Raw genomic sequence first — 24,594 nt, 5'->3', positions numbered from 1 at the left:
CCTTTGATGAAATCATGTAGGAGGTGGGCCTGTGGGCGTGCCTATAGAGAATTATTCTGATTATTTTATTTACTGTGAGGGAACAGCTTTCTGGATGGTGAGCCTGGACTGTATCCTCTGAAGACACTGAACTGAGCTTCTGCATGCACTCACCACTAGCTCTTTGCTTCCTGTTTATGGATGCAATGGGACCAGCTGCTCCACTCATTTCCCTGGCAGAATGGATAGAACCTCTTCTTTCTTAGGTTGCTTTTTCAGGGTATTTTGTCACAACAAGAGGAAAAGTAACAAAAATAGTCCCTGATTAGGCTGACTTATATCAGCCAATAGACTGCTGATTGAAGCACAGTAACTGTTTCTCTACTCAATCTATGCTTCTGTAAAGAGGAGTTTGTCAATGGTAGGAGCCTCTGAACATTTTCAGGGATTCCTCCCAGAAAGGAGAACAATCATGATTCTTTCTGATGTTCAAATTGCCTCAACTTTGGTTGATGAGGTACCAACTGGCTTCCATGTCCTGAGGCATTTGTCCCAAGTCTCTATAAACATTTCCTTGCTTTGAGGTCCCTTCTAATTATCAATAAGTAATTAGTGTTAAGAGTTAGCAGGCTAGTCTTATTGACTTGCACAGATTCTCTTTTGCTTAGCAGTAGCTATGCCCAGAAAGCAATGATCTGTGCCTAGCACAGAAGACAGGTTTGGACACAAGACATAGACAGAGCTCAGCAACTCTAACCAAGGGTATTTATTTTGATGGCAACTGAAATTCCAACTAGAATCCACAGGGTGTGCTCCTGAGTCCAAGCACCTTTGAGGGGTTTGTTCCATTTCCATCTCTAAAAAGGCTGAAGAGTAGCAACATGGGTGGTGTTACACGTGAGAGCTGTAAGGCTCAGGGTTCTTACCTATGGAAGGCGGTCTTCTGGACGATACCTTGAACTGACTGCTGCTAGACTGCACTGTGGTGGCTGTGCATGACACAGAGGATGTGGCCGAGGAGGTGGCCATGGCAACTGTATTTGCCATGGCAACTTCATTTGCTTCCATAAAAGCATCTTGGAAGTTATACAAACACTTCTTTTTTGCAGCATTTTTCTTTTCTTTGATATCTGAAACTGCAGGAGCCTCATTGCTGGGTGGAGGTGGAAGGGCTTCAGGTCTTGTTTCTGAGAGCACTGGCCCCAATATATCATTTCCTTTGGAGAAGAATGGGAAAATTAAAGCTTCTAAGAGAAACAGCACTTAGCAATACCCACTAAAGAACATGCTAACACTGGGGCTGCTACTAAAACCAGAACTCCTGTGGGATGATGCTTTTATTCTATAGAAGGTTTATTGAGCACCTATTATGTGCCAATTCCTGTGCTAGGTGCTTTTCAGTATCACTGAATGCCTTGAAACCCATTCTTGAAGTTGGAAATACTATTCCCATCCTAAAGATGAAGAAACTGAGGCTCAGAAAGGCTAAGCAACTTGTCTAAGGTCACACAGCTAGAAATCCCTTCAAGCATAGATCAGGAATATCAGGACTAGCTTTGTTCTGAGCATATTCAAGGTTGGGCTGCAGTGACTGATCAAGGGCTCTGGCCATTTAAAGACAGTGAGGTGTGGGTAACAGCTCTTCCCAGATGCCTCTGGATCTAAGATTGAAGTAACAGCTGAACCTCGACAACTGAGGCAACTGGGGAGAAGGTGCTTGTTAGAGGGGAGAGAACCCTTTAGGGTCAATATAGAAATCAGCAAATAGGAACCTGAGTCACAGCATTCAGGTGGATGTGTGAATATCTCTCTGCCTCCAAGCACTGAGCTGAGGTTTGGTAGTCACCATTATTTGAGAACTACAGGCCAGACACAGACCCTGGAGACTAGATCCTCTGTGGCTGGGCAGTACCATGTGGCTCACTGTGCTGGCAGATAGCATGGAGACAGTGTTAGCTCTGTTAATCAATGCAGCAGACCCATCAGAACAGATGTGGAAGGGTGGGTAGGATGCCAGGCCCCAGGGCCTCCCACTGGGTAATGTAAGGATGACCATCTTACTTGGTTCAGGATATTTAAAACCTTAAGAAAGTTTTAATGAATTCCTTACCAGAAATTGTATCTGGCAAGAAAGTGCCAGGGTTCCAGTTCTTATCATTCATCATTTCTGATTCCCAAAGACTTATAAATTTAGAACTATTCCAGTCTGGAGTGTTCCCAAAACAGCTCGGGTAAATATGGTCTTGAAGAGATGCATTGAATGCCTGAGGCTTATTTGTGTGACTCTGAACAGGTGCTGGCGGTAAAGCCTACAAAAAAAAAGTTCTAATCACATATCAAAATTAATATTCTGTATACCTGTGTAGTTCAACTACAGACAGACAAACTGTGATGAAACCTTGAGGGGTATGCTTCCCACAAGCTGATGGCCATGGGGAGCACATCTCACAAATGCTGGAGTGGAGGTTTACTTAAGAAGGCTACACATGTAGGTCAACCTTTAACCAAAAGTTCCTGATGCCTACAGACAACTCAGCCAATTCTAACATTCCTGTCTAGTCACTCTTTAATGTAGTTCATACATGCAAGAGCTGTTCTGTGGCTTGGTTTCCTTGGAGACTGTACTGATCAACACTGTCAAATCAGTTAGAAGTACTGATAACAATGAGAGTAAGGCCTTTAACCCTCAACTCTTAAGATCTGTGCAAAGAACAACATAGATCTGAAGAGCTAGGAAGATTTTGGTTGTGCTCTGAAACTGGGGTGCTGAGTTGCTCCTGTTTCCAGGGAGTAAGTCATTCCAATCTCATCAGCAAACTGGCCTGGGCCCTGAGAAAGGTCCTGAGAGGCCAGGGAAAGGGAGTGGGATACAATCAGTGGGCCAGTCAGCAATGCACATTTACTGAGTGCCAAGTTGCTGGCAGCTCCCTGCACTCACCTGGGTTCCCTAGATCCCTCCCTGCTTGAAACCTAATGAAGTCCTGGAAGGGCTGTGTCATCCACACAGCTGCACTGCCATGCTGGCCTCTATATTGAGATTTGGCCCTCATACCAACCAGTTCTTTCCTCACAGCAGCAGCCCAAGTGATCTGATCTTTACTTAGAATGCTGAGAAAGCTTTCTGCTACTTTTCAGTTAAAAATCGAAGTCTTCCCATGCCCCATGACATCCTAGGGAAATAACGACCACCTCTTCCTGCTCAGCAAGCTTAGGCATACAGATCTTCTTTCTGGTTTCCACCTTTCCACCCTCTTTTCCTTTCTCACTTGCTCACCTGTGTCTAAGCTCTGGAACCTCTTCTTGTACACCTATTCCCAAGCCTCAGCCAAGACAATACTGTCCCAGAAAAGCTGACACTGTGTTGCTCTGGATCCAACCCAGTAACAAGGTGAGCCCCCCCACTTAACACCTTGGGGGCTAGCGTCTTCCTTCACCTGCCATAGCAGAATGCAGGATTGACTTGTAGCCTGGTACTCTGATGTCTGACTTCTCCTAAATCAAAGTCACTTCTTAAGAAAACGGGGCATTAAGATCATGACCTGGCTGGTCATGGTGGTAACGTGCTTTTCATCCCAGAACTTGTGAAGCAGAGGTAGGCAGATCTCTGAGTTCGAGGCCAGCCTGGTCTACAGAGTGAGTTTCAGAATAGCCAAGACTATATACAGAAACCCTGTCTTGAAAAACAAAAACAAAAACAAAACAAACAAAAAACCCCCCAAAATAAAAATCTTGGCCCTGTACCCCAGCTCTGGACAATGTTGTGTAGAATCAAGTGTTACTGAAATGAGTGTAGTATGCCCTGGGTGAGCTATAGACCTGGCATTAGAAGAATGCCTGGTGATCCCACTCTTTGTGATGCATAAATTATCTGTGGATTCTGTAGATTCAAGTATGAGGACTTCAAGGGAATTTCCAATTGCACCAAGGGATGGTCAGATGGAGGAAGGAGGAGGACAGAGAAGAGATGGGGGATGACCCATTAGATGTAAACAGTAGAGGCTACACCAGAGGCAACTGTGTGGTTATTATCCTGAAGAGGCAAGGAAGCCATTAAGGGCGTAGTCAGGAGAAGACAGTCCGGTCAGTTTAAGAGAAAGGTGGGCTGTGACAGCACAGTGATGATCAGCAAGACAAGGATGCACTGCTGGTTAGGTGCTGAGAACAGATGATATAATGGGGGGCGGGGGGGGTGAGAAAAGGAGAGAGCTGTGTGTGAACCTAGAAGTCATCCCTGGCTCCACTGGGAGAGCATAGTCCATGAGAGCTAAACAGAAACTAGAAATAAATCCCAGCCTCCCTTTTAAAGTAGCTGTGTGACCTCAGGCATATCACTCAATCTTTTGTGCTTTAGTTTTCTCATCTGAAATCTGGAAATAGCTACCCCAGAAGTTTTGGTAAGTGAATACACTGCCTGGCCTGCAAGAAGCATTTGGCAAGGGCAAAGATGGATTCCTAGTACTAAGACTATGCCAAATCCCACCAGCTAGGCCCATTCTAACATTCAAAGAGCTGGACAGCGACTCCACCCAGTCCACTGGCAAAACACACAACACCCTCTACCCTGGAGGGCTCCGGGAGACAGAAGGGGAGACAGGAGACAAGCAGAACAAATGCTTGGGGTCCAAAAGTGTTCTAGACAGAGGTAACAGGTTTGGATGGTCTAAAAAAGCTGTTTTGGCATGGGAGCCCAAGGGAGCAAAAAGCAAGGAAAATAATGAAACTACATTTTAATAGATAGACACTTGGTTCCACAAAGTAATAAAAAGCTCAGAAGGACTTTGTTGAGATTTGCTGATAAGAACAGGTAATTTAGGAACCTCTGGTTAAGGGACAGAAATACCTGCCAGTGTACCTCAGTCTGTTTGCTAGTCCAGCATGTGGGGTGAGATCTGAGCAGAAGCACCTCTGGGGATCTGAACTACTTAAGAGCTGCCTGAGATTCTCCTTGGACACAGCTGTGCACTGTCTGGCTTCCCCTTTGGTTCCTCACCTTTACCACATTCATGTCTAGACCCTTGTTCATTCTTTCCAGTGCCCTCTACTTTTGTGCTCCATTCAGATCTGTTCTCCCAAGTTACTTTCCTACCCTATGTCTACCCACAAGTTACCTGAGGCATGACAAGGTGTCCCTTCTGTTGTGGTTCAGGGGACGGAACCAAGAGCCTTGTGCATACCAGGCAAGTGTTTTACCACTGAGCCACACCACCAGGCTTGCCATAACATTTGGTACTTTATTCTGATGATGTTTTTGCCTTCTCTTTTAAAAACAGTAACCAGGATAAACTGACCTGGGTATTCCTAAAATGCAGCACAGGGCCTGACACATACTTGGTGCTCAATAAATGATTGCTGAAACCAGTTTAGTTCCGAAGACTAAGGGGTCCAACGGCCATGCTTTTACACAGTTTACTTACATGCTTCTTCAGAAGCCCACCTACACAAATAGGAGGCCCAGTTGCAGAGACAGAAGGCAAAAGTGAGGGAACAGACGACAAAAAAAATTGCTTTTCAATGATTTTGTGCATGATACCTGATAACCTTAATAGCGTAATGTGTCCCTTCTGAAAAAAACCTCAGCTGTCTGCTAAGTGGACCATTGTGGGCTATGTTTTGTAAGTGCATCAGTGATTAACCAACATAGTCAGACCCTTCCCACAAATTCACAAAGCTTCAATTAACAGTAATTTTGAATTGTTTTCCACTTTATGGCAAAAAGTAATTCGTAAGAAAGAAAATTCTTGAAGTAAAAACTCTGATGAGAATCCAAACAAAATCACCTTCATAAAGCTGCATCCCTTTGGAGTGGATGATCCAGTCGTCTCTACCCACACTAGCTCAGATACCAAGACTGAGAAGGTGGCAAGCCAAAACCAACAGATATAGAACCATTAACTGAAAAAACTTCCACCGTACAGTCAGACCAACAGAATTCCAGCCAATGACAAAGTTAACACAAATATTTCTTAGTTTGGCATTTCTGAGTTTTTTTAATACCTCCTAGCGATGGTAAAGAGGCAATAAGACCTTAGTACTGGCATCACTACTCTGAGACGAGGGAAAACAAGCACTACCCCTAACATGAAACACACAGAGGTCATAACAAACCCCCTATCATGTGCCAGTCTCCACACTGCATCTCCCCACAACGCCTAATCTAAACTGGAAAGAAAACAATTAAAACAGGTCTCTCAGAAACTATGCATACATGGAAATATCAGAGTTAAGTATATTTAGGATACTGCAAGAAAATCCCACATACTTAGAACTGTGCATTCAGCAAATCAATCCCTCAAAAGTGAAGGAGAGCTGGGCAGTGGTGGTGCACACCTTTAATCCCAGGAGTCCCGCAGACAGAGGCATCCAGATCTCTGAGATCAAGGCCAGCCAAGTCTACAGTGAGTTCCAGCATAGTCAGGGCTACCCAGAGAAACCCTGTCTTGAAAAACAAAAAAAAAAAAAGTAAAGGAGAAATAAAAAGTTCAAAAGCCTAAGAAACTCACCTGTGATAGACTGGCCCTGTCTGAAATTAAATGACTCTCTTCAGGCAGAAAGAAAAGTATATAGGTCAGATGGTTGGGTCCACAGACAGAAAGATCATAAATAAATGCAACATAAAATAGTTTCTCATATTCCTAACTCATGTGAAGGTGACTGTTTGGGAGGTCATCTCAGGTACCAAATGCTATGTGAAAAGGTGCAGAACGGAGAAGGCATTTTCTAGAAGCCACTTGAGCCATGTGTAGAGGGCCTGACAGTTCGATCTCAAAGGGAATTTGGTTATTGTGCACTGTGAACCCAGGGCAACTCCAAGAGGGTTAAAATATAAGTATTATTGATAAATCATAATGTATTGAAAAAGTATAAAATACAGTTAAACAGAGGCCTTTGAAGATGAATATAAAACAACTACAAGTTGATAATAATCTAAATATATTCAAAAATCATTCCTATCAATATTATGTTTCATAAAAATAGAAAAAAGATGGGTGATATGAAAATATCAATAAAAATAGAAGCACAAGGTATAAGAAACTCAACTACACTTATCTAAAATATCCACTCCTAAAGATTTACTTCTATGTCTTTTGATTATGTGTTGGGGAGAGAGAAAGAGTGTGCATAGGAGCACAGAAGCCAGGCTACCTCTGAAGCTGAAGTTGCAGGATGTAAGCTACCCCATGTTAAGTGCTGTGAACTGAATTTAGGTCCTTTGGAAAAGCAGCACATGCTCGTATCCCTGAGCCATTGGTCCAACCAGGGCTTCTACTTTAAATACTCTGTAAGCTGAAGGTGAAGAGATAGGTCTGTCACGATGGCTCAGCAGATAAAGGTAGTTGCTCATTAACCGTGTAAGCTAACTTTTGATTGCTGGGACCCATATGGCAAAAGCAGAGGATGGGCTCCATTAATTTCTCCTGACGTCCACACGTGTGCCACGATGCTACTGCCTTACCCACCCAGTGAATAAGTGTTAAAGAAAAACGATTCAAAGAGTAAAAAAACAATGAAAGAAAAAAAGGTATGCGATGCACAGAAAGCACGAGTAAAGGAGGTAGTTTACATTAAGCAGCAACACATGCTTTTATTACTAACAACAAAAAAGCTAGGCATGTTTGAAAGACATAAGGAAGATTTTGAGTTTGTGACATATCCAGGCAATAAAGACTTTTGTCCAAATAATAATCATAATAATAATTAGGATTATAAGAAATGACATAGAAAATAAATTGAATCAAAAGATCATGGACTAGCGAGATATCCCAGTGGGTGTGAGCACTTTTCCTTTTGGGCAAAAGGTATGTGTCTGATTCCCACCACCAATATCGGGCAACTGTTTTTAACTTGAGTGCCAGGAGATCCAATACCGTTTTAAGTTTGTATACATGCACACCTGCCATCAAAAGCAAGAAAAGGCCACTGCCTTTTCTAGTCTGGAGTTTCAAGCATTTGTGAGCTACATAACATGGGCACTGTGAACCAAACTCGGGTCTTCTGGGAAAAGCAACCAGAATGTTCTCACAAAGAGAAACAGAGTAAGTGATTGTTCTTTGTAAAGACCAACAAAATTGAGAAACTTTTACTAAGATAGACTCAAACAAACAAACAAACCCAAACCAACCAACCAAAAAAAAATCCAAGACTCAAATTACCCAACTCATAAATGTTAATGGAAACAGTTACTGACAGAACTTTAGGTGGAGAAGGCCCAGGGCTAGACTCAAGTGGAAGTGCTACTTAGCATGCAGCATTAGGCCCCAGGGAGTTGAGAGGTACATTTCTACCAATTCTATTCAATATAGTATTAGTAACCAGTGCCAGGGTACTTAGGTGGGTGAAAGGAAGAAAGAAATTGTTTAGATTATACAATTTTATAGGAAAACCTTAAAAATTTCAGATGTAAGCAAAACCAAAAATAGTTAGAGCTTATAATAAGTGAATTTAGCCCCACACCAAGATAGGTTAACATTAAAAAAAGAAAATAAATTACAATTTTATGTACCAAAAACAATCAGAAAATAACACAAAAAGAATAGAATATTTATGAATTAACAAAAGAAGTGGGACAACAAGAAAACAAACAAAAAGTGACTATCAAAGACTACTGCCAACATATTACATTTCCATGTTTTCTGCCACAATAGCAATGATTTTTTTTTTCAAAGCAGAAAAAAAACATCTTAAACTCACACAGAATATTAAAGAGTCCTTAACGGTGATAGTTTGAATCAGAATGGCCCCCAGCCTTGCACCTTGCCAGGGGAGCAGAGCAGAACTGACCCTGGTTGGGGGGTTTCTGGTGAATCAGCCCCTAGAGAACTGGTCCCTGCATCTCACCTCGGCAGCATGATAGAGCTGGCCCTGATGGCATAGGCACGGGTAAGTCCATCCCAAGGGCGTGAGAGTAGAAAAGCTGGCTCTGTCCCTTGCCAGCTGCAGCACTGGATATATTAATCAGGACAGTGCTGGAGAACTCACTCTGCTAGTATGGGTAAGGGAGAACTGGTGAGCCGACTAGCTGAGCTACCACCCAGACCCAGCTTCAGGGCTTTGAGATGGCCCACCCCAGCATCTACTCCATCTGTCAACTGCTAAGTGAGTGAAGGGGCTAGTCCTACAGATCCAAAGCTACAGGATTTCCATGACACAGGGCAACAGGATATCTGAGAGGAGTCCCAGAGAACACTGCAAATAAAGAAGAATGGGCAAAAGGGTATACGATGGGATACACTGTGGCACTACAGCTTCCACAATGACACCCAAAGCCTGTAGTAACCCTGGGCTTTTCTACTCACTCCCCAGTTCCCAAATAACAACTTGGAGGCCTATTTATGTACAGTGCCTTCTGGTCTTAAACAAGGGCTTGTAACTAGCTTGTAAATTATATAACCTGTTTATTCTGTGTCTGCCACATGGCTAGTTACCTCTCCTCAGTTTCATACATCCAACTTCCGTGGGGTTCAAGGGGAATCTCCCACCTCTGACTATCTCCCAGAGTTCCAGTCTCTTTATCAGAACTCCCGTCTGCTATTTCCTGCCTTTTGGTAATAGGCCACCAGCGTTTTATTGACAGGTGATGCTTCTTCACAGTACACAAGGGATTATCTCTACAGCCTGTTATTTTCTTTATTTTGACAGTGGCCATCTCATAGCTGTGAGGTGACATAACACTGGCTGAGCAGGCTGTGTGGAGTTACATGCCCTTGCCCTCCTTCCTCCTTCCTGTGCTCCTGTCCTGCTTGTCTGCTTTGATTGCCAGTGCCACAGACTTATGACTGGAGCTTTGCAATGCATTTTATACAAGTGTACAGTTTTGTTTTGATTATTGTCTTAGTTACTGCTCCACTGCTGTGAAGAGACACCATGACCAAGTCAAGTATTTAAGTGGGGACTTGCTTAGAATTTATTGGCAGTCTATTATCAGGCAGGTAATATGGCAACACACATAGCACTGGAGCATTTGCTGAGAGCTAAATCCTAATCCAAAGTCAGAGTCAGAGAGACACTTGCTTTTAAAGCCCTGAAACCCACCCCTAGTGACACACTTCATTTCAACAAGGCCACACCTTCTTTTTAAATACTATTACTCCTTGGGGAATAAAAGAGACTGGAACTCTGGGAGATAGTCAGAGGTGGGAGACTCCCCTTGAACCCCGAGAAAGTTGGATGTATGAAACTGAGGTATGTGGCAGACACAGAATAAAAAGGTTGCATAAGTTACACGCTAGTTGGGGAATAAGCCCTTGTTTAAGACCAGAAGGCACTGTACATAAATAGGCCTCCAAGTTGTTATTTGGGAACTGGGGAGTGGGTGGAAAAGCCCAAGATTACAACACAGGTGTTGGTAAAGATGTGGAGAAAGAATTCTTTTTTTTTTTTTTTAAAGATTTATTTATTTATTATATGTAAAGTACACTGTAGCTGTCTTCAGACATTCCAGAAGAGGGCGCCAGATCTCGTTGCGGATGGTTGTGAGCCACCATGTGGTTGCTGGGATTTGAACTCTGGACCTTCGGAAGAGCAGTCGGGTGCTCTTACCCACTGAGCCATCTCACCAGCCCGAGAAAGAATTCTTGTGCACAATAGATAGGTAAGCCTGCAAAGTGGCACAGTCTAGGTGGAGAAGAGTATGGAAGTATACGTATAATACGACCCAACTATTATAGTATAGTCTCACCAAGAATCAAAAGCAGAGTCTTAAAGAAAGACTTGTTCATCCATCCATGTTCAGAAATATTTGTTCCAATAGTCAAAAAGTAGAAACAAGCCTAGACATGTAAAAGTACAACAAACCAAAACAATATCAGAACAAGTAAAAAAAATAAATAAATAAATAAAAAATAAAACAAGAGCACACATGAACCTAACAATGAAATATACAAGTATGTGAAGCAAAAACAGAGGACTGCAAAGAGAAATAAAAGAATTTTCTACCATAGTTGGAGTCTCCAATTCCTTCTATTAAAAATGGATGATTCGAGCAGGCAAAGGTGAGGAAATGAACGCCTGCAAATGGATACAGTTCCTTCCTTCTACAGATTATTCAACGCAGAATACTCAGTCTTCTCTAGTTCATAGGGAAGAGTCACCTCTTAGTTTTTTGACATGGGGTCTCTCTTGTAATCCTGCCTCTCCTACAGCTCACAGAGGTCCTCCTGCATCTGCAGGGATGAAAGGTATGGGCCACCATACCCTGCAAACATTCACTTCTGGGCCATAAACACTCTTATAAATTCAAGAGTAGCAAGCAGGCCTGAAAGGTGTAATTCAGTGACTAGCACTCTATACTACAATGCTATTTCATTCATTTGTTTTTGTGGTGCTGGCAATTGACCTGGGAACTTGTGCAGATAAGACAAAAGCCCTATATTTTATTTTCCTTTTATAGTTCACTGCAATATTTTTCTTGTAGCTTCTTTAAACTTTTACATAGTCCGTATCTATCCTTAACAAATAAATATATCATTGGTACAGAATCTAAATTTCCTTAAAGTTAAGGAAATTAAATCTTTATAGTATTTACACTAAACATTTAATGCATGAAATATTTAGCCACAATGGCCAGAGTGTAATTTAAAACAAAAATAACAACCATGACATTAAATAGTACAAGCAACAATTAAGACTTCACCACAGCAAAATCTAAACAAAGCAGCAAAAGACAAAGACATGGGCTGGCCCAGAGTCCTCAGTGTGAATGGTTAGCATAGGACCTACCCTTTGATTCTTGGTTATGCTGAAACACCACACTTCCTGAGAAACCTCCAGGGGAACTGAAGACAAACTTGTGCCATTCCAAAACAGCTCATCCTGTTTCTAGAGGGCCCTTCTACTATTACTCTGTGGGGCTGTTAGCATACTGTGCATTTAAACAGTAATAGCCATTACAATCACGTAAGTCTGCTTAACTCAAATGATATAAACCAATTCCATAAGGTACCATAAGATAAAATACAAGCTTGATTAAAGAAATCAGTATTTTCACACCAGATATACATGAAGTATTTCATCAACTGCACGTACTTCCCCTTCCATACTGTGGATCAGAGTATCCTGAATGCCAGAAAGAACTCTACCACTGAGATATAGCCACAGCCCTATTAACAGCATTTTATTTTAAACAATAAAAAGGCCTGCAATAGATGTATTTTAAATGGATCAGTGTGTGGCTGAAGAAACAGCTCAGTGGTTAGGAGCACTGGCTGTTCTTAAAGAGAACCTGGATTTGGGTCCTAGCACCCCAACACAGCAGCTCCCAGCTGCTTGCAATCCCAGTTCCTGAGGATCCAACACTACCTCTTCTAGCCTCTGCAGGCACCATTGCACACTTGAGATTCACAGATATGCACGCAATCAAGACGATCACACAAAAAAGAAAACAAATTTTTAAAAAAATGGATCAATATTGGATATTAGTCCCTTATCTGATTTAGGATAGGTGAAGATCCTTTCAGCTTCTAAACGCTGACACCATTGCATACACTAGCAAGATTTTGCTGAAAGGACCCAAATATAGCTGTCTCTTGTGAGACGATGCCGGGGCCTAGCAAACACAGGAGTGGATGTTCACAGTCAGCTATTGGATGTATCACAGGGCTTCCAATGGAGAAGCTAGAGAAAGTACCCAAGGAGCTAAAGGGATCTGCAACCCTATTGTTGGAACAACATGATGTACTAACCAGAACCCCGGAGCTCTTGTCTCTAGCTGCATATGTATCGAAAGATGACCTAGTCGGCCATCAATGGAAAGAGAGGTGCATTGGACTTGCAAACTTTATATGCCCCAATATAGGGGAATGCCAGGGCCAAAAGAATGGGAATGGGTGGGCAGGGAAGTGGGGGGCGCTATGGGGGACTTTTGGGATAGCATTGGAAATGTAATTGAGGAAAATAAAAATATTAAAAATTAAAAAAAAAAAAATGGATCAAGCCGGGCGTGGTGGCGCACGCCTTTAATCCCAGCACTCGGGAGGCAGAGGCAGGCGGATTTCTGAGTTCGAGGCCAGCCTGGTCTACAAAGTGAGTTCCAGGACAGCCAGAGCTATACAGAGAAACCCTGTCTCGAAAAACAAAACAAAACAAAAAAAAAACAACAAAAAAAAAATGGATCAGTGTATAGTTATGATACCAAGAAACAATGCTGTTGAAATGCGGCTTAATTATAAATTTTCAAGTTTCTATCTCCTTTACCATGTGTGGTTAGACCTCTGTATTTGCCTTCCTACACATGAATCTTTTGCATTTATCTATGGCCTAAGTTTAACAGGACAAATGGAATGGGTATCATATACAAAAATGGTATTAAAAAGGGTTTTCTTATTTTACCCTTTTATAGGAGACCGCTAACTTCCTTAAAAAGGCCAGAGTTGGGGGCTGGCAAGATGGCACAGAACACCTGGCTTCGGCCCTCAGCACCCACATAGAGGCTCACAACCATCTACAAACTCCAGTTCAAGGATTCAATGCCCTCTTCTAACCACCATGGACAACAGGCACACACAAAAGTGTGTGCAGACAAAACATTCTTAAACAAAAAATAAAAATAAACAAATCTTTAAAAAGGTAGTTATGCTGGAGACATGGCTCAGTGGTTAAGAGCATTGGCTGCTCTTCCAGAGGTTCTGAGTTTGAATCCTAGAACCCACATTCTGACTCATAAACATTTATAAACTTCAGCTCCAAGGGATTCGATAACTGACAACCAATTCTGGACGGACAGACACACACACACAGACAAAACACCCATATATAAAATAAAAAGAAAGGGAGGAGGGGGAAAGCCAAAGTAAGGGAAAAAAACAAACCAGTAAACAGCTAGTAAGAGTAAACAGTAAACAGCTAGTTAGAGTATTCTGAGTAGACTTGGGGAACGTTAATTTGACTACTTTCTTGGGATATTTTTAAAAATAATTCTTGAATAGTTTCAATAAGCAAAGAAAATAGACAACAGATTGTGGGGCTGTGAAAGGCAGTCAGTTTTGGGTTGAAGGAGGCTTGTTCTGGAGACTCAGTAGAAAACTCTCCAAGGGAAGGAACAGAGCCACATTCCCAGAGACAGGTGCCTGACACCACAGAGCCCCCAACTCCATAATTCTGGGACAAAGCCCCAAGTTCCTGATGTTAAGCTAGACTCCACCCTCACAGTATAGCCAGGCAAGCTCCTCCCCACAGCTACCCTGCCAACTACAAGGTAGCCCCGCCCACTATAAAAGGGGCTGCTTGGCTCCTCCTCACTCCTTTAAGCTCTCACCTTTCTTTTTTTTTTCTTTTCTTTTTTTTTTATTAGGTATTTTCCTCAATTACATTTCCAATGCTATCCAAAAAGTCCCCAATACACTCACCACCACCCCAGTCCCCCACCCACCCACCCCCACTCCTTGGCCCTGGCATTCCCCTGTACTGGGGCATATAAAGTTGGCAAGTCCAATGGGCCTCTCTTTCCAGTGATGGCCGACTAGGCCATCTTTTGATACATATGCAGCTAGAGTCAAGAGCTCCGGGGTACTGGTTAGTTCATAATAATGTTCCACCTATGGGGTTGCAGTTCCCTTTAGCTCCTTGGGTACTTTCTCTAGCTCCTCCATTGGGGGCCCTGTGATCCATCCAATAGCTGACTGTGAGCATCCACTTCTGTGTTTGCTAGGCCCCAGCATTGTCTCACAAGAGACAGCTATATCTGGGTCCTTTCAGCAAAATCTTGCTAGTGTATGCAATGGTGTCAGCGTTTGGAAGCTGATTATGGGATGGATCCCTGGATATGGCAGTCTTTAGATGGTCCATCCTTTCTTCACAGCTCCAAACTTTATCTCTGTAACTCTTTCCATGGGTGTTTTGTTCCCAATTCCAAGAAGGGGCACAGTGTCCACACTTTGGTCTTCGTTCTTCTTGAGTTTCATGCGTTTAACAAATTGTATCTTATATCTTGGGTATCCTAAGTTTTTGGGCTAATATCCACTTATCAGTGAGTACATATTGTGTGAGTTCCTTTGTGAATATGTTACCTCACTCAGGATGATGCCCTCCAGATCCATCCATTTGCCTAGGAATTTCATAAATTCATTCCTTTTAATAGCTGAGTAGTACTCCATTGTATAAATGTACCACATTTTCTGTATCCATTCCTCTGTTGAGGGGCATCTGGGTTCTTTCCAGCTTCTGGCTATTATAAATAAGGCTGCTATGAACATCATCTCTAGCCCTCCTTCTCTTTCCATGTGACCATCGCTGGCCTCTTTCTTTCTACTTTCCCTCTTTCTCCCTGCCTTTATACAATAAAGTTCTAAAACCACAGACTGTCTCTGCTCGTCAAGGCCTGCCATGCTTGAACGATGGGATAGGTTTTCCCCTAAAGAGCCATGTTTAACTTCCCACTGGAAGGCCTTCCTGTGCTCCAGCCATGGACCGGACCAAGGACTCTCGCCCATGTGGGGACCAACTAGCAACCCTTCTCTCCATGCTGCCCTCTCCCCGCTTTGGCCCTAGGGATGACTGAGCCACCTCTGGGGCCCCCATTTTGTTTTCAGCTCTTCTGGGGTGTCCAGTGGTGTCTGGGATGCCCAGGACTGAGAACCTGTTATCTCTGGCCTTGGATCCAGAGACCTCAGACTGCCCCTTGTCAACACCCTGGAGGGCTGGGTTCAGTGGCAGCCAGACACCCTAGACTGCGTGGAAAGCCTGTAGCAGTCTGCCCGCCTGCCCAGTGCACTGGACACTCTGGCAGGACTCGGGTTTTCTCCCACTCCCTTTATTCCCCGACACTCGGTGCCCAACAATAGCCATTTCTTAATCTTTTCTCAGATCTAAGATAAAGTTCTATCTAGAAAAAATTAGGAAGTTGACAGAAGTTTATACATTACCCTAGAGGAAAGAAGGGTTAAGTTATAAAACACAAGCATAGCCTGGCTTTGACTAAAACATTTTGCTAATAAAGACATTGTTACATATTCATATGGGGTGGTACCAAGTCTAACAAAACCCAAGCACAGGATTGGGTAGCTTCTGATTAAAATCTAACTTGAACCATATTCATTTTTAAGCATGGTATTAATCTACTACCTGTGCTCCTCCCCAGTAAACACACAGAGAACCCATTTACTAGTCACATATCATACCATACCATAGAGTAAACCCAGAAAAACCAAGCCCTTTCCATGTCATGGTCTCCCTTTCTGTCCAACTTGAAAACCTCTCTGTTAAACAAATGAATACAGCTAGGGAGAATTAGGATTAATTAGTGCCAACTAGTAACATAACAAAAATCTCAACATTACAGTGAACCAACAGTACTGCAAGTGTAAAGCAGTTCAAGAGGCAAAGCAGACTGAGGTACAAGGAGTGGATTAGCTGACGATGCTGCATATCAGTAGTCCTAGCTATAGGGACATAGGAGGCAGGAGGATCACTGTATGTTAGCCTGGTCTATATAGGATTTCAGTCCAATTTCTCTAAATGTATCTTCAATGTCTAAAATGTTAAGTATATACATGGAGTTCTTTGAGGAGAAACTCAAAAACTGACCATTTCCCAGACTTTCATTGCTTTTCCTAAGTGGGCTCTTGGCAGGCTGGATTTTAAGGCCTCTCTTCTATCCCCTCCAGCTACACATTGCCATAGCTTCAGATCATAGCATTTCTTTGCAATGTATACTGCACTTTTCTTCAGGCTTGCATGTTTTGACAGGGCCCTAGTTTTCAAACTAAGGATGCCCAGAAAACATTGAGGATTCATGCTATTTACAATACATTTTACCTATTATGTTAAGGCATAAGTCAGGCCATGTGTAGAAAAATGGACTTTTGTTAAGTATTCTTGAGTTCAACCTGTTAGCAGTATCACCTGAAAACTCTCTAATTCTAGTGAGGAAATCATGATTGTGTGTGTTTGTTTGCCTACACATTGAAAAGGTTCAACATTACAAGAGTTTGCAAGACTACAACCAAAGCATATAGTTGTAACCCATCCAATCAGGAGCAGATGCTGCTATGCACATGAGTCAGCATACCCACCCCTGTCTGCTAAAGTAACTGCTCTTGTCAGAGCTCAGTCATAAGGGACTTCCAGGCCCTTCCTGCCCCGGCTTACCTTACTGTGTGTGAAGGGGGGTGCTGGATACAAGGTGGGGTGGATGAGCGGTCGAGGCAGGTGTGGAACAGTATGCAAGGGTACATGTCCGTGGATGTGGGGGTACAGGTGAAGCGCAGGATGTGTCGGTTTCTCTGGGCTCAGGAACTGATGGCCAGGAGGCAGGGCTCCAGCAGTCATTGCTGATGCTGGTAGCCCAGAAGCTTCTTGTTTACAAACATGACATTCACAAGTGTTCGGTGTTTGTTCTGCCTAAAAGGACAGAAAAAGAAGTACTTGTATAATGTAGAACAAAGAATGGCATAAATTAAGCTGCAGTCAGTCAGATAATATAGAACGAACACAAAGATACAGACCTGAGATAACCAGAGACCTCACAGGAGAAGGTACAGATGTCAGAGCTGGTGGTAATAAGGAAGGCTGCAGAGGAGAGAGCTGAGCCTCACTTTATATGGATTATTTGCAGAGGCAGCAGCCACTGATCAGGGACCCACGTGAATAGGAATAAAGGACCCCATAAAGATAATAGAAGGGGGGCTGGCGAGATGGCTCAGAGGATAAGAGCACTGACTGCTCTTCCAAAGGTCCTGAGTTCAAGTTCCAGCAACCACATGGTGGCTCACAACCATCCGTAAAGAGATCTGACGCAGCCGGGCAGTGGTAGCGCATGCCTTTAATCCCAGCACTTGGGAGGCAGAGGCAGGTGGATTTCTGAGTTCGAGGCCAGCCTGGTCTACAAAGTGAGTTCCAGGACAGCCAGGACTACACAGAGAAACCCTGTCTCGAAAAACCAAAAAAAAAAAAAAAAAAAAAAGAGAGAGATCTGACGCCCTCTTCTGGTGTGTCTGAAGACAGATATAGTGTACTTGCATATAATAAATAAATCTTTAAAAAAAAAAAAAAGATAATAGAAAGATGAAGCTACGGGAAGAATGGGACCAAAAAAAAAAAAAAAAACCAGGATCACTGAGTGGCTGGTGTCTGCTGGGGTCCTACTGTTCAATCAACAGCTGCAATGATACCGTCACTATGAAATGTAGACAGGATGCTAGCTGGTCAGAATGACCAGTGATACTTCTTTACCAAAGCAAATGTGAAAGTAAACACAGATGACAAAGATAACACTTCAGGCTCTGGAACTCAGCCAAAGCCAAATACTGGGAAGTCTTTATTTTAAGATAGCCAGAACTTCAAAGAACAACAGGAAGAATCTGAACTTCCTGCCAAGGCCTTTCCTTGTCCTGGTTCTAATGCAGGAAGCAGAATGCAGAACGCATAGAAGTAAAGAAGCCCTGCTCAGTGTCCAGAAGAGCTGCGCCAAAAGTAGTACATATTAGATTTCAAACCTAGGGCAAATGGCTAAGGTACCTACTTAACACAACAAAGCAGACCTGGCTGCCAGATTCTCCCAGCATTCCTCAGTCCCTCCCCATTACAGAGTATGGCTACCCTAAACTCAACCCAGGGGCTGAGCTGCTCTTCCCCGGATTACCCTTCCCTAGATATCCCAGCTGTTTTGGCTATCCAGTCAGCTCCGCTACCCTTTTCCTTCCCAACTCACCTATTTTCCTTCTCAACACATGGCCCAGCTCGGAGCTATGGCCACTCTGGATTCTCCCAGATGTCCCTGTCTCTAGTTATGTCCTCCCTCCTATCTACAATAAACTTTCTCCTCCATCATACCTAGGAACAGTCATGTCCTTCCTTTTATTTCTTTTTTTCATTAAGTAGACTCAGTGAGAATTGAGAGTGTGTGAAGGAAACAGAAACATTTTAAGAAGACTCTGAAAATGAGGAAACTGCAATGCTCCTTAAGCTATCCACAGCTCAATGGCTGACTAGGAGGACATGGTGTACACAGAAGCAGGACTTCATAGCACAAAGGAAGAAACCAAAGTTCACTGGAGTGTAAGCTGAGCAAAAAAAAATGTTCCCCAATCTACAAACAGATGTGTTGGGACATAGGAACCTTCAGAGGAATAAGGCAGCAAGGACTGAACCAATAAAGCAAGTAGCCAGGCTAAAAATAAAAGGGAGCAAACTAAACAGAAACTGAAAAAAATATAAACAGTGAGAGCAGAAGCCATATACTATGAATGATACAGCATTTAATAGCAATAAAGTAATAATCAGAGAAAACAAAAACCAGACCCCTGCCCCACCCCTCAAAAAAACTAACAACCTCAAGGACAAAGTCAGAATTCGAAGTTGTTCTATTATTTAAGCTGTTCAGAGAGAGGAGAGAGAGATATGACAAAAATGTATAGTCAGTAGGCAGTGGTTCTTGGCCCTCATTAGGACACAAAGGTGACTAAGCAGTTATTACAGCTTGTTCAGAGAAGTAAGGAAAATGTTAAAAATAAATACTTAATATATAGAGAAAAGAAAAATACATAAATTCTAACATAGAACTGAAGATGAGAGAAATAATCTGTAAACCCCAGTAAGTTATAGAATCTACTCCTGAGAAAAATGTATTATTAAAACCTAGCAAAACTGGAAGGACAAAAAAACAAAAACAAAAACAAAAACAAAACAAAACAAACAAACAAACAAACAAAAAAACCCACAACCCAATAGCAAAATGCATCTCTCTGTAATTAATAATCTGTATGGTGCAATTCTAACCTCCATGAAAGTGACATTAGCCGGGCGTGGTGGGGCACGCCTTTAATCCCAGCACTTGGGAGGCAGAGGCAGGCAAATTTCTGAGTTCGAGGCCAGCCTGGTCTACAAAGCGAGTTCCAGGACAGCCAGGGCTATACAGAGAAACCCTGTCTCAAAAAACCAAAAAAAACTAAAAAAAAAAAAAAAAAAAAAAAAAAAAAGAGACATTAGGAGGTGAGACCCTTTGGTGGCTCTACCCTCAGGAATATCCTCATTCTTTCATCCATGTGAGGCTACTGTGAAAGATGGCTACTTATAAAGAGCCATACTGGTGGTTTATTGAGAATAGTCCCCACAGACATAAGTATTTGAATGTTTGGTCTCCAGTTGGTGGAACTGTTTGGTAAGGATTAGGAGGTGTGGCCTTGTTAGAGGAGGTGTGTCACTGGGGATGGGCTTTGAGGTTTCAAAAGCCCAAACCATTCCCAGCTAGCTTTCTTCCTCTTCTCTTTCACTTTGCCTCATGCTTAGAAATCAAGATATTAAGTTCTCAAGACCATGCCTGCCTGCCTGTTGCTATGGACTCACCCTCTACACTATAAGCTCCAAATAAACTCTTCTGTAACCTGTCTTGATCATAGTTTTTTATCACATTGGAAGAAAAGAAACTAAGACACACATCTACCAGATTTGGAAGTATGCTCTACTGCATTTTAAACTTAACATAAAGCAACAGAAAAACATGAGCTACGGTGTGGGACAAACTAAAGACCAATGGACAGATAGATGTAAGCCTGAATTTTCAACATGGAAAAATATGACTTTTCAAAAAAAAAAAAAGGTTAAGAGTCTAACCGTACACCATAAAAAAATACTGAGCCAAATGGATCACAGCATCAGTCAGAGGTAAAGTTATAAATCTAGAAGAAAAATAGTTTTAATACATCAATAAATAAATGCATTAAAACAAAAACCTTGCTTTACAAAAGATACCATAAGAGGCTGTAGCAAATATTAGCAAGTGTAAGGACTGGGCTCATCCTCCATTACTCAGTTCTGGCAGACAATACAGTAAGATATTCCACGGGCCTGAGAAAATAGTGTAAACTAAGACTTGCACCCAGTATGTAAAGAACTCTTAAAACACTAACAAGACAGAAAGCAAACAGCCCTTAAGTACATAAAAGGCAACCAAAAGGGTTTACCATTATTAATATCAGCAAAACTTCAAAACTATGTTGTGACTCTTTGAGGGCCCCTGGGTGACCATTCTGACCCAGTACTCATTGCCGGAACAATTGTATGGACACATCTGCTTATGAACAGAATGTCAGACATACACGACAACTCACGGAGTAGTTTATAATGGTCAAAAGAAAGAAACAATGTAAGTGCTGGCTAACAGGGTTAAAAACCACCACCACCGCCTCTGCCGCAGCAGCCGCCACCTCTGCTGCAGCCCCACCCCCACACCTCCACAGTAGGACTAATGTGTGCTTACCTGAAAATCTGAGGCCTTAGGGGCATAGGAAGGGCATGGCTAAATGCAGATACAGCTCAGTGGCACAGAACTTAGCGAGAGTGAGGACCCAAATTCAAACCCTAATACTTCAATGAATAAAGTTAACTCAGACTCAGTCTGAGATTCGTAGTCAAGATTCTAAATTATTTAGAGCCAGGAGTATTAATGTCAGCAAAATATCAGTTTTAATATGGTAAGCCCTCTTGGTTGCCTTTTATGTACTTAAGGGCTCTTTGCTTTCTGTCTTGTTACTGTTTCAAGAGTTCTTTACAGGTACCACACACCTATAATTCCAGCATTTGGGCAGTCAAGGTAATATGATCAGGAGTATAAAGACCAGTCTTAGCTCACATATCTTGTCATAAACAAACAAAACCTAAAACAAACTAAAAACACCAACAATAATCATACAAACACAAAAAAGTAAACATTAAAAAACAAAAAAACAAAAACCAGAACCTAAAGAGGTAACTCATCAGTTAAAAGCATATACTGCTTTCACAGAGGGCCTAATTTCTGTTCCTAAGAGCCATATCTAGTGACTCACAAGCGCCTCTAACTCCAGCTCCATGGGAATCAGACATTGCTGCCCTCCCTGTTCACCTACACTCATGGACACATGCCCCATACAAAAAACAAAACAAAACAAAACCAAAACAAACAAACAAACAAACAAAAAATTAAAGTTACAAAATGAAGAGAATACAGAAGCACACTCCTCAGAGACATACTGTTAAGAGAAAAGCAAGGTAGCCATTCTTATCAGACAGGGAAAGGGAAATGTTTGCATGTGCATATAATGAAACTGCTCATCCACGGGTACACAGATGACAAGATACGGGAGGCAAGTCGATGATAGTAAGATTTCCCAGTTTATTCCTTTTGATATCACCTTTATTATTTTAATCACATACTTACATTACCATTATAATAATTAATAAGCCAAGCATCTGACTTTTATTTGTTCTCCCTTTCATTTAAATAGTTTATCAAACAAATAAAACTCTGAAGCTGGATATGTGGAATATAAACCTATGATCCCAGCACTTGAGAAGTTTAGGTAGGAAGGTCATGAATTCAAGGCCAACCAGGTGTGAGAACTATTTCCAACACAAATGATGAAACCTGTCTTATACTTCTACAGAAAAAAATTCAGAAAAAGGAAGGAAGGAAGGAAAGGAGGAAGGGAGGAAGGGAGAAAGGGAAGGAGGAAAGAAGGGAAGGAGGAAAGAAGGGAAGGAGGAAAAGGAAGGAAGGAAAGTAAAAAACATTTATCTCAATAAGCACAGGTTGTTATAAAACTGATAACAATTACAGATCTCAGCAAAAAGAAAAAAAGAAAAGATTAAAATATGAGTTCTACAAGTATGCTTGTTACTCTACAATACTAATCTTCAGAAACTGCTGAAATTAACATAATTTACTTTTTATAGAAAATACACACCAAGGAAGAGATCTTTGGGAAACAGAGAAACATGAAACAGAGGATCCTACCTGCTGAGCTGGGTAGGATGGAGGTGGAGTGTTCACGTTACTCTCCTCTGTCTTGGGGTTACCATTTCCTATGGCCTCCTCTTGTTTGGGAGCTCCTGGGGGCTCCCCACTACTCTCACCATCAGCATCTTCATCATCAGCCTCTGAAGAACTACGGCTGGTGCTGCTTACCTGAGGGGACTTAAAATGCAGCATTCTGTAGCTTTCATTTTCAAAACAGTAACATGAATGAAGTGTAAAGACCACCAACCACTTCCTACATTTACTGACACCACAACTCCTCATAAAAAAGCCACACTCATACCTCATCTTTCAGGGCCATGTTTTCCCCACCACCATTCAGTTCGCTGTGGATTCCATTCATGTTGGCTACCACATTGGTATCATCGTAGTTGGTCAATGGATAAATGTCAGCAAACTTAGCTGACAATGGTGCGACGTCTTCATCATCACTACAACTGAGGTAAGCAGAGACGGTCACCATGAGGCCCTTCGATTGGGGAGGACAGTGAGGAGCACCCCCCACTGAACACGACATCTCCTCTAAGGTCATGGGTCTGCTCACGAAGAGTGTTCAGTGTCACTCACACTACTTAACACATCTTAGTCACCTGAACACAAAAAAAAGCCTGGATGAGTAACATCTGTGACATGGAGGATGGGAAAGAATGTCCCACAATAGAAATTCTGAGGAGACCACAAAAACTTAAGACGAATTGGTATTATACTTTCATTTGGCCTGAAAAGTCCTGGAGTAAAAATGCCATGCCCAAGAAAATGTAATTTTTATTAAAATGTTAAGATACAGGGAGCAACTTCAGGTCTTTAGTGTTTGATTTTACAGACACCAAATTGTCAGAAAATATCCAGCAGACCAAACTCCAAGTGTTATATAACAACACATTAATTATGTTTGCTCCATTCAAGTCAGTTATTAACAATCAATTTCATCAATGTAAGGAGAAAATGACATGTTTGCTAAAAAATGAAAACCAAAACTTAAAAGCAAAACTTCTGGATTTAGCCCGTGGAGACCACTTTAAAATGTGACTTCCTAGTATATAAGAACTGACATACCCAACACAGTACTACCTAAAACTTGTACCAATCTGTCTCCATCCCAGTATACAACGATATCCAGAACATAAAAATCCTAGGTAAAAACCCTCTTAGGTTTGACTCCTAAGAAAGGGCCCAGTGTTACCAAGCCATTGTGCTCTTTTTGTTTTGTTTGTTCTGTTGAGGGGTCTTTCGACATAGCCCTGGCTGTCTTAGAACTCACTATGTAGATCAGGCATTGAACTCACAGAAATCCACCTGCCCTGCCTCCTGAGTCTTTGATGCACTATACAAAAACCTTGAGCTCACCAACAGAAGAAATAAGCACCCACCAGGAAGGGAGTGTGTGTGCTGGCCAGCACAGCATTCCTGCAGTGTTATCACTGCCATAGTGTTTACCAATGGGAAAACTGATTCTGAAATGAAGTGACCAACTCATACCTGGCACACATGACAGCTGGAGGCCTCTCCACTCCAGAAAGACCCAGAGTGCACTGCACTGCACTGACTAAAATGATGCTGCCATTTCATCTGTTTAGAAAACAGCACCATGAACGACAATGCACACTAAGGGTCACATGGATTTTCAAGTCACAGAGGTTGATTACTTGGAAGACACTAACCACAAGTTGTTGGGGCCTAGACATGAGCTGCCCAGACCAACAGTGGGCAGTTCCATCCAGGCAGAAGGCTCCTGTAGCCCAAGTGCCACTACTGATAACACATCAGAGCTTACAACTGATATTGGCAGTTATGACAGTGAGTGAGATAGTGCGATACATTTGCATTTATCTAACTTCAATTTTCAATGGATTCATCTGTCTGGTAAACTTCCATATGCCTCAGTTAGAAGC

General features: G+C 42.2%; 1 protein-coding gene across 6 annotated transcripts in view; it reads right to left on the bottom strand.

Moving 5' to 3' along the window:
* Fam193a (family with sequence similarity 193 member A) overlaps positions 1–24,594 on the bottom strand; it is a 124,973-nt gene that overhangs the window by 25,114 nt on the left and 75,265 nt on the right. For all 6 annotated transcript variants that reach the window (XM_085836622.1, XM_085836619.1, XM_085836620.1 and 3 more), the window contains 5 exons: positions 22,986–23,139; positions 22,682–22,861; positions 17,059–17,310; positions 2,090–2,288; positions 906–1,196 (listed from right to left, as the gene is read on the bottom strand). In XM_085836622.1, coding sequence (XP_085692748.1) covers positions 906–1,196; positions 2,090–2,288; positions 17,059–17,310; positions 22,682–22,861; positions 22,986–23,139 — 1,076 coding nt within the window. The remainder of the gene's footprint in view (positions 1–905; positions 1,197–2,089; positions 2,289–17,058; positions 17,311–22,681; positions 22,862–22,985; positions 23,140–24,594) is intronic.

This window comes from Mus caroli, unplaced genomic scaffold (assembly GCF_978045245.1).
Source record: "Mus caroli unplaced genomic scaffold, Mus_caroli_1 scaffold_4, whole genome shotgun sequence".
NCBI classification, from domain to species: Eukaryota; Metazoa; Chordata; class Mammalia; order Rodentia; family Muridae; genus Mus; species Mus caroli.
The sequence above is the reverse complement of the archived record's forward strand: the minus strand, read 5'-3'. Positions and strand labels throughout refer to the sequence as shown.